General features: G+C 27.3%; 1 protein-coding gene across 1 annotated transcript; it reads left to right on the forward strand.

The window, feature by feature from the left end:
- The first annotated feature begins 10,577 nt into the window (after nt 1–10,577).
- Nucleotides 10,578–11,314, forward strand: LOC113368072 (protein cornichon). The gene is made up of 4 exons (XM_026609638.1): nt 10,578–10,732; nt 10,807–10,919; nt 10,991–11,134; nt 11,202–11,314. The coding sequence occupies exons 1-4, from the start codon at nt 10,583–10,585 to the stop codon at nt 11,227–11,229; spliced, it is 435 nt and encodes a 144-aa protein (XP_026465423.1). The 5' UTR covers nt 10,578–10,582; the 3' UTR covers nt 11,230–11,314.
- Nucleotides 11,315–12,096: the final 782 nt, after the last annotated feature.

The raw sequence follows: 12,096 nt of genomic DNA on the forward strand, positions 1-12,096 counted from the left end.
TGGCGTATCTAGAGCTAATTAAAATATATTAATAGAAAAAACTAAAACCAAAAAGGAAAAAAGTTATTTTTGCTGTATTAGGTCTCCAGGTATTTTTCGTTTAAACCAGGTCGGCTGGCCTTCCAGGTGTACTTGACTTGCAAATTGGTTAGGATGGATGTCGATTCTGTTTTAATAATTATCTTGTTATGAGCCTCATTTAATTAGCGACACATTTATGACTCTATGTGCATCTATAGAGTCCACATCTCTCGAGTTCCACTCTTCCATAACAATCTGTTATTGAGGGAATATGAATTGCAGCAATGTCAGTATTTATGCACAAGCTTTAATTTAGGTTTAAGATATTAAACAATTTAAAAAGTGTGTAAATTTTAATATCTTGCAACTTCTATGCTATCAGGCTAAGAAAAAACATAAATGTTAAAAAAATACTGGAATGGTTAATCATAATATTTTCATGGACTGTAGTAACGTAGTTTAGATGTTTTATCTTTCACAAATAGGTGGAAAACGAAAACAGAACCCAAATAAAATGTAACGTATTTGCTGTTATTTCCAGCTTTGTAAAGTGAATAAAAATAAACAAACTTTCATAGCACATAACTCGTGTGCATTAACTAATAGTAGAAAATTACTTCGACTTTACGTGCACCTTTATCGTTCATAACATTTTACAGCCGTCCCGAGGAGCACAGAAACCGACGCACAGGTAGCTACAAATGTATAAATTTACTTCTAATGTCCTGTTCAGTAACATGAAACTCTAATCGTTCCATAATGGAAATATAATAGTTATAAACGGAGATGGTTTCTAATTGTGATATAGGTAGTAGAGAACATTGTTGCGAATACGTTTATGATGATTAATGCGCGGATTTCAGAAGAGGTACCACATCACAATGCTTTCAAATGTATTCTGGGAGTAGACTAGGGGCAGAAAGGCCATTGTAAATGTTTACTTAATTTTTTATATACTTACTTATTATCTAATTTTATAACTTAATATTGGTGTAATCCAGTGGCGTTGTCGAACCGGAACGCATTCCGGCAAAAAAAAGCTACATACAGAAAATGATCGGATAAGTGAATTTTATAATTTATAATTCAACTAATTTTTATTAAACGTTCTTATTATTGTAATAATCATACATACATATGCACAAAATGGGGTTTGCAATAATTTTTATATCTTTCCTTCTCGAACGGAACCGGAGCAAACTTGAGAACCGGAGTTTTTGAACTGGTTTTTTAATTTTAGCGTTCCGGTAAATAAAATACTAGCATAACACCTCTGGTGTGATCCATTCATCATCAGCCCGAATTTTGTGCAATTATTATGTGTTTAAGCGAAATTTGATATGACACTGCAGTTTTTATCCCAATTATATTCTTCCTATAATATTCTTCCTGATTATATCCTTCCTGTAATAATATTGTGAAGAACCCTAAGAAGAGATTTTAAAACCTATTCATATGTAGTACAATATACTGCTTTGACACAATTTTAATCTTTTTATAAAACCACTATAATTTTTTTTGATAAATTATATCTTTTAATTCATTTTATTTTTTTTAATATTGACGTTTTTGAAATCGTGTACATTTTATAATATGCATTCAATCAATTATTTTTTTTTAAACGATATTTATTAATTACTTAATTTATTAATATATAGAGTTTGATTATAAGTTAATTGGTGGTTTCTGAAAAAATTGAAACAATCATAAAATTTCATAGAACTCGAGACATGATTTTCATCTGATTACAAAATTATACTCACAATCACGTTAAAATGAATTAAATTAATGAGCTGTTTTAATTTTAATTTTTAATAACATTTATATATAATTAAATCTTTCAATTATCCATTAGAAAAACAAACGTGGCAGAATAAACTATATAAATTTATAATTTGTTAAAAAATATTATTTTGAAGTTTTGGATTATCTTAAATTATATATTTTATCTTATAAATACTTTATCAAGCATATGTGTAATGTAATCTTGCAAATATTATGTAATTTCGCAAATATTTTGTTAAAAATTTGCTTTGATCATATAAATCATTTACTGTTAATTTGTTCTTTAAATAACAAACTAATTTTTTTTAGTAATTATATGTAAATACAAACAATGACATAATATAAAATTAAATTTATTTAGATTTTTTTCAATAATTTAAGTATCCCTGTTGACTTCTACATTAATCAATTATTTAAAAATTGTAGGTATTGATATATATATATATATATATATATATATATATATATATATATATATATATATATATATATATAATAAAATTTAATTATTAATACATAAAAACTGTTACTAAAATTCCTAACATCGGAAGAAAACATCAGGCCAGGTTATTTTTCAATTATAGATTAATACACATTTTTGTTTACACTTTTTATCTCAATATCTGTTACAACTGCTAAATAACATAAAATCTAGTAATATAATATAAAAAATATAGAACAAACTTAAAATAAAATTAATATAATTTATTAAATTTTTCTGGTATTAAATACTATAAAATAAAGGAGAATAAAAACAATAAATGACAAATAATAATAAATATAATAAAATAATAATATTAGAAATAATAAGATAATAAAATAATAATAATAATAACAATAATTTTACTAATAATAATATGGCAAGAATAAATAAATAAATAAAGTGATTACCGTTTTTTTCACAAATGGATATTTGACATCATTGGGAATTTTTAGTTATAGCCTAATAGGGTGCGCTTCTCAAAACACTTTCTGTGCCAACCAATTTGGGTATTCTTCAATTCGTCAATTACACATTAAAACAATTCTTTCATTAGTATATAAAAATTGTTACAAAAATTTTGAAAAAGAAATATGAATAAAGACCGAAGAAACAATTGACCTTTTAATATGTCGTATAGTATGCTGGTGGTAGCATATTACATATGTGAAAAATTTAATTATTTTTTATCATACTCGTGTGATTGAGGTACTTTAAATTATTTTTTAATTTCAAATAAATATTTATTTCTATTGTAAAACCGTCGACAGCTATCCGCCTAACTCATACACCTGCCTTTATCTAAATGCGATGTATTATTAACGACAGACTTCACTACAATGTGTGCAAATTCGTGCCGTGTTCCGATCCGAAGTTATCATTGTGAATAATGTAATGCAAATTGATATAGATTTGCCACGTAGGATATCTAAATAATACATATTGAAGCAAAGAAACTATATATATAGAGAATCTCTATTAGAAATAATTAATACATGAATTTAACGCTCCGGTATATATCATGATCAGAAATACAGCTAAAGTAATTGATAACAGTTTTTCTTCTAAAATCTAGATCAAAAGTGATGTTATTTATTTTTTTATATTAAAACTAATCATATTATATCAAATCACATCTAATGCATTTTTTGTTTTTACAATATATTTCATTTTTCATTTGGGTTTTCGAAACTTTTCGTGTCATATTTCCATTGAATTTTTTTTTGCTTTAATTTAATTTATTTTTTGCTTTAATTTAATGGCATAGATCCACTGATTTTTTTTTTGCTCAAAGTAGACCTCCTGATTGCATGATATTATTTTTTTTTCTAAATTTCTTAATTGAGTTTAGAATTCAAAATAAGGTAAATGATTGAGAAAGGGGAATCTTATGTTGTAATATCAAATTATCATCTTGGACCCACATTTTATTTTGTAGACCCTAAAATATTCGCAGTGATTGACTCCTTTCTAGTTATCATAGACTACAGGAGGTTTATATACATTTCTCTGGAAATCACTTTCTTAGAAGCTACTAAATCATATTTTTACATTTGGGATATATAATTAATTGCTAACTACTTAAATTCAATTATTTAATATAGTTTCATTTTGCTGACATATATCTAGTATAAATGATAATTTAAAGGTATAATTAGCGAGCGATATTTATAATAATATATTTGTTACTTTAATGGCTAAATTATATTAACAGGTATTAATGGTTCATTAATAACTAAATAATTTTGAAATTAACATTTAAAAATAAATAAATATTAATATGTTACCCAAATTCTAGTCTCAACTTCTTAAGATAGTAATGCAAGCCCAATTAATGAAGTGATAATTATATTTAAAAAATGAATAAATAAATTTTATATATCTTGTTGATTTATGCTCTAAAAAAATAGAAAATCTAAATTTTTATCTAAAACTTTTTATGTGAAATCCCTACATATTGATAATTCAGTTTGGTATTCTAGGTAAGAATATATATAATATTTATTCTCTGCGTTCACTATTTTCAAAAATAATCGAACTGTTTATTCTCTAGACTCAGAAGAATAAACTGATGTATATTTCATTATCAATATACCTCATTGCATAAATATATTATTACATATACCTATCTTTCCAATAACCGAAAATATATTTACATATCATTAGCTTCGTATATTTTACCCCATCGATTCGCCTTCGTATGAACATTTCAACGCGTTATGCTTTTAGAATATGAAATAGTATACTAAATATATATTTGAAGAGATAAGAGTAAACTAAATTCTGATAAATTCGGAAAAAAAAATATTTCGAAGATAGTGCCAATTTATGCAAAATTCAGAAAAGTCAAAAATGTGTTAACAAATTTATTGAGATTTCTGATTATTAAAACCAGTTTTTGATTGTTGAGGATGGTCGTTTAAAAGACTGAAACGCAGAATGGAAAAGCATGAAAAAAATCGCATATTTAATCGATATATATATGTATATATATATACATATATATATATATATATATTTATATATATATATATATATATATATATATATATATATATATATATATATATATATATATATAATTCGAATGATAATATATATTCCATTAGCTATAGTAGATCTTATAGGTCAAAATGCACGAACGCATTTGAATTTCATAATTCGTACCCTCACCGTTCCCAATTATCGTTTTCAGATAGGTGTGAGGAAAACTGCTAAATGGCACGAGTCTGTGAACTTTTAAACGTTTCTAATCGATTAGAAGTGAATTCGAATAACTTTGTTGATTTTATCAGAATTTTAATGGAAATTTATCGCGCAGCCCCAAAGACTGCCTTTTACTCTGTCTCTGATTAAAACAAAGGGTACAGGTCATGCTTTATCTGCATTTGGTATTTATTGCTATTTTGTCAAACAAAGGGACTTTGTTGTACAAAATCTAGATGGAAACAGGTAGGAATAGGGTCAGGTGAAGTTTTGTACTGTTTAATCTGAACGAGCAGATGAAAATCTTGCGCACTCAATTTAATAATAAGAAAAAATAGTTATTTCCAAAATTTGTTGGTATTATTATTAATTTATTTTACAATTTTAAATATAATTATAAAGAATATATTGAGCATAAATACCAATTTAATCAGTGTCACGAAATGTCCAACGGAAGTATTGAGCTTCCACCTTTACATATCCAACATTGAATTTTGCACCAATATTATAGAGTACCAAGTATTTTATAGTATATCTTAAATAACAAGTAATTTGTTAAATTGTTAGTTCACTATGAACAATTTTAATACCAAATTGTAACTGATGTTTGTAACTTTATACATGCACATTCCATGTTCTTCAACTTGTTATAAAACATATGCATTTTTACTTTAATATTATTCACTAAAAATCTTGTTAAATTAAAAATTATATTAAATCCACTATTATATAACTATAATTGTACATCTATGGTAATGTTATTAATATTTAATTCAATTATTATTCATATTAGTTTTTGTTAATCCAAAAAAATGTGATAAATTCTTCACTCAGTTTATTATTAATTTCACCAAAGTTTTAATTATCTTTCCAATTAATTTTAAATAATCACAGTCTGGTTTTGAATTTCATCGTCTTTTATAAGTTTCGAATTACGCGCGCCGAAATAGCGACTACGCTTTGCGTTAGAACCGCGCGCTACGGCTTTCGTGAAGCGACTGAAAACGTAGACCTACGCTCTCTACGGGGTGCTTTACCACTATATCGAGAGGACTGGGTGGTGATGAATATGGTAAGAAAATTTAAACGCTCGAATCTGTATTACTTTTTGGATTAGTGGGTATGAAGAACACTTTGGTAGTTGTATATAAAAAGATCTTTTTAAATAAAAACCTGATTTTTATGCTTGATTTATGATTTTAAGTTTGAAGCAATTCGAATCTTATAAAATACGTCACAACATTTCATATCGTGAATATCGTGAATAGACTAATAGTTTTTTACAAGAAATGCTTTTGGTTATGTGATATATTAGTTGATGCTTTTGTGCCAACGTCCAATTACCATTATTTTATTTGTATCTGACTTGTACATCAAATAATATTATTATATTTATATCTTATATTCTCAAATTGCTAAAACCGCCATTTCACTCATTTTCCTTTTAATTTATTTTACTTGACAATTTGTCAAGTATAGATCTATCTTAAGAAAAGATAAGATCACTTAGGCTTTTAATGTATCTAATTGACCGATTCTGCCTTAACATGGCTACGCTCTGTTATCGCAATTGCGTGGTAGCATAACATGCCTCGCGTAAGTATATGTTGAGATTTGTTATTCTCGGCGATACCTATTTTGATGCGGAATGAATCGTGTCATGCGTAGCATGAGCGACAGTGTTTTGTGTTTTTTGATGTTGGCTGTCTCTTGTTTGTACTCAAGCGAAATCGGTATAATCTATCTCTACATCGGTGCTAACATAACCTCAAAAAAGATGTTAAAACGCATAATTTCCAAAATAGCAAATTCAATCTGTTCATATAACTTCTCGCCAATGTGATCATAATTGGTGTTTTCGACACTTTTATTTCAGTGGATAGCGTAACATTAATGTTTCAATGATAAAACACATACCGCCGAGAATAACTGTTACACTTATAATGACATTTTAAACGAAATAAGTGTGAACTTGTCGTAAAATTGAAACCGAGAATCGGCCCATAAGTTAGCATTAAATTTATCTAAAATTTCAAGATGACATAAACTGCTAAGTTAGATACATTTGAAGCCAATATGATTTTTTTTCTTAATTAACTTAATTTATTCATACTGTCTTATATTTTTATAAGCGAGTAGTTAACTAAGCACACTTGTCGGAGAATATGCTTCTAGAAAACTAGATGTAGACGGCATTTTGCCTTAAGGCCGGTTTTTAAAACCACCCAAATTGTGTCAATATGTGACTTACATTAGGATTTGTGATTAGCTATAAATATAGAATTTTTAACTGCTTATTTTGTAAATAAAGCTCACGTTTATACTAAATCTAATAAATGCGATTTTAAATTGAAATATTTTAAACAAACATATCTGTAATTGTAATAATAATAGTCACAAACCCTTTCTTAGAACATACTAGTACTAGGTGTTTGCTCCAAAGCACGGCGCATTATTCCAAACTTCAATGAATTTTTATAATCAAACCACTTTTCGTAGGCCTGTAATATTTTAGGATATTTAATAAGACCGTGGACTCTATTCTTTCAAAGGGTTTCATTAAAATTTTAACGAGACACGAAAAAATGGTTCAATCTTTACCAATATCTAACAAGGGGCTATCCATTAATTACGTGAGGCTAAAAATGATAGGAAGGGGTTCGAGAAAAAAACACAAAATACTAGGTGAGTGAGGAGAGTGTATTAAAAAAATTCTAAATAATTTAATGTTTTTTTAGGTACTAAAAACACTCGTGGTGCTAAGTAGGAAAGGAAGGGTAATTTTAAATAGCACCACGGGGTCCAAAAATTGCTAAAATTGGATCACGTGATTAATGGACGCCTCCTAAGCATAATTCCTAACTGATATTTTAAAAACAGTTTTTAAGTTTACAAAATTCTTTAAGAATTTTTGGCTAAAAAAAACTTCTGGACGAACCATCGCTTCAAACTAATTAACGCAGTAATATTTATTATAATTGCATTTTAAGTCTTTCTAGAGAAACTATGCGTGATATGTAATAAAATAAATAACTAAATAATAAAAATAACAAATACCCATCGAAACTTATTCGTATCTGAATCGCATTTGTAAGATCGAGTTCTATTTATGTGATTGTGAATTAGTATAGAATAATAAGACTGATAATGGTGCCTCGTCAGTCGTCAGCCAGGTCACCCTTCCCTATTATCAATAATTGGTAGATAATCTGATCATGGGTCCTGCGTCTATTTATTATGCCGTCCTTACGCTTGTTCACCTAACGTGGCGTACTGAACTAGAAGACTTGGGAGGGTCGTATCAAATTTAACGCTTAGAGACAATGAGATTAATATCACTGCTAGTAATAGAACTACGAGACCTGAATTATCAATCATTTGCTAACTTTGTACGAACTTGGAGCAAGTGTGAAGGAGTGTAATGTAACTGTTTTGTTTACATGGGATAAATGAGATTTGATTTTATCATATATTTCTTAGATTCAGATACTTATTATAATTAGTACTTTAGGCAAAAAATGTTTAAAATGTTCCTTATAAATTTAAAATTTCAATACTAAATGCAAAAATGAAGGAAACTATAGATCGATGTCAAAAGATGTGCCTTCTACACGACTTCGTCGAAGGTAAAATAGAAGGACTAAAAGGATTGGGAAGAAGAACTATGCAGATGATTGATAACTTACGCCAGAAGTGAAATACTGGGAACTGAAAGCCGAAGCGCAGGACCAGAAAGCATTGAAGCTAAAGTTTGGTAAGAAAAATGAATAAAAGTGAATAAAAATGTGAATAATGGTGATGAAATTGTAACGGGAATACTAAACCAGGGAGGAAAAGGAATTCATTGTTTTGTGGTGCTCTTACATCATGAAGGTGCTCTACCTTTACCTTTACTCTACCTATATCTGGTGCTCTACCTTTACCTTTACTCTACCTATAACTGGTGCTCTACCTTTACCTTTACTCTACCTATATCTGGTGCTATATCTGGTACTCTACCTATATCTGGTGCTCTACCTTTACCTTTACTCTACCTATATATGGTGCTTTACTCTACCTTCAGGCTATCATTCATTATTATTATTATTATTATTATTATGCAAAATTAAATAAATTACTAGCAATCTTTTCTTTCTATTTTTGTAAATCTTCTTGAGGGAAAGTTTTTGCTAAAAAATCCAATATATTCATTTTTTCGTTACATCAGCGTTACAAGTCATTCTAAACCATTTGAGACCAAGCACGAGAAACGTACGTATGTGACCCAAAATTTGACCCTTAAAAATATTTTAAAAATTCATCAAAATTGATGTAGTTTTTTTTTAAGTCAGTTAAAATCAAAATTATACAATTTACTTGCTATAATGATAGAGTACTTGGTCTTAATGAACATACTAAACCATTAAAGTCCTACGGAAACTGGTATAATTATAAAAATTATTGATTTTCTTGAAAACGGCAGCACTGACTTAAAAATTTAAAAGTTTTAAAAATAAACTGATTAGCGATGAGATTACATAATTGATATGTAATTGTAATTTAGTCAAGTGAGTGCAACGTATAGTGCAAATTAAAAAAAAAACACTTTTGTACAAATTCTGAACCAATGTTTAAAATTCAAAAACTGTTCGAAAGATATCACTTGAGAATCGTGCTGATTAGTTTTTGTTAAATATTAGCCAAGCCGTTTCTTCGTAATTAATTGTTAAAAAAAAAACATCATTTTGGTGATTTTAATGACCTACGCTCTTAAAACATACACCTAGAAAGGTATTAAATAAATTGAATTTGATTAATACAATTATAGATATTATTATAGTTTATTCTAAACATATCAATTGGAAACCGCAATAATTAGTTTTTAGTACAATTGAAAATTTTATGTTCGAAAGATCTAAATTTTTATCTAAATAAATAGCTAATTCTCAATTTTTTCAGTTTAGCTCGATTTTTACACATATTGGAAAGTTTATGCCAGTCCCCTCAAGTAAAATGCCACTTACAGAATTGTTTTTAAAGGTCAGTTTTTGAACAAGGATGAGCAATGTTTTCAACTGACTGGCCGCATTTAAATTTTAATCATTTGTGGCAAGTCGCCCTTGTTATTTTACCTGGATTTAATTTTTTTTATAAATATTATAATCACATTATAATATAAAAATGTAAAATTTAAAGAAATTAAATATTTCATGAATTAATGCAGCAATGAAAGAATGCTTTATAATTAATTTTTAGATGAGAGAATGTTGATAAAATTCTATTTTATAAATGTTTGGCGGGCCCCAAAAAATATTTAATGGGCCATATACAGCCCGCGGGCTGCAGGTTGCCCACCCTGGGTTTAGAACATGACTTCATGCGAATTCTTGCTAAGATAGCTAAGCAAATTGCTACTAGAGGGCTATGTTATAGATTTAAGTCGTAATGCTCTAAATAGATGGAGCCAGCGAAGCATTATTCATACATTTTAAGTTGACAAATGTAATCATTAAAAGCACTTTATTGTTCCAATTAAAGGTTATATTGCCAATAGTATTTTATCAATATTAATAATAACAAAAATTTTAGTGTTTATGTACATATTTAAAAATGGCGTTCAGCTTTCCAGCCTTCAGCTATATCATAGCATTAATAGTAGACGCATTTCTTATATTCTTTTCTATATTTCATGTAATTGCATTTGATGAATTAAAAACAGATTATAAAAATCCTATAGACCAATGTAATAGTTTAAATCCAGTGAGTGATTTAAAAAATAGAACATTCTGATCTCAAGTGTTACTTGGAAAATAATTACAATTTATATATTTTAGCTTGTGCTACCAGAATATTTAATGCATGTATTTTTCAATATACTATTCTTATTTGCTGGGGAGTGGTTCTCGTTATGTCTCAATGTCCCACTCATAGCTTACCATGTGTACAGGTATATTTCGTTCTTTGTTAAACATATTATTTAATGTGAAAAATTCTATCAAAAACTTTGTTAAATCTAAGGTACCACACAAGGCCAGTAATGTCGGGGCCTGGTCTATATGATCCGACATCTATTATGAATGCAGACATGTTAAATCGATGCCAACGAGAAGGTTGGGTCAAATTAGCAGTATATTTATTATCATTTTTCTATTACCTTTATGGGTATGTATAAAGCTAGAAATATGTATTATAAAATATTGATGTTCTTTCTAATTAGTTTTATTTTCAGAATGATAATCTCATTGATACAAGCCTAAGACAATTTCCAAAGAAATTTTAAATTATTTATATTCAAAGTCACAAAAAATGTCATGTTACAAAATAAATGTATTCATTGTAGATACCTATCATATTTTGTAAGATAAATGTTGTATAGTCATATTTTTTAAGTTATAATAGGTGGTGTATAATATATTAGTATAAAGATCAACATTTTTCTTGGTTTGTATTAACTTAATTGTATATAAGTTTGGAATTTTATGACTTGTATGTATATTTTGCACTAACATTGTATGTTAAATAATTAATTCATTAATTTATATTTATTTATTGTTGTTCATTATTAATTGAATACATTATGTGGCCCTTATTACAAATAATATTTAAAGACAATCTGCCGAATAAGATCTTCAAATTCGGAAGTTCATATTACAAAAATTTGTTAAATTTGAACTAAGTAAACAATATATTAGATTTATAATTTTTATGTAAATACAAGTTATGTCAGAAATATTTAGCATAATTTATGGACCTAAAAGTTAAATATCAATTGTGCAGACTATTGTTAATATATATATATATATATATATATATATAATATGTATGTATTTAAAAAAATTATCAAGTTTCTAATTATAACTTCTCCTAAATTCATATAAAAAGATGGCAGTATAGGTTATATATGGAATGGCTTTTTTTATCAGTTATAAAAAGTTAAGTTTTCATGTATATTAAAATTTATGCTAATATAATAGCATATATGAGGTAATATATTTTGTGTATATAGACATATAAAGCATTACAAATTACGTATTTGTAATTAACATCAATTCTAAATAAGATAATTAAAATATTTTTATACCATACAGTTACTGTACTGGTCAAATCCACCAAATACTTTTGGG

This window comes from Ctenocephalides felis, unplaced genomic scaffold (assembly GCF_003426905.1).
Source record: "Ctenocephalides felis isolate EL2017-DRISC unplaced genomic scaffold, ASM342690v1 CF-g0.4_SCAFFOLD_01170, whole genome shotgun sequence".
In the NCBI taxonomy this organism is placed as follows: Eukaryota; Metazoa; Arthropoda; class Insecta; order Siphonaptera; family Pulicidae; genus Ctenocephalides; species Ctenocephalides felis.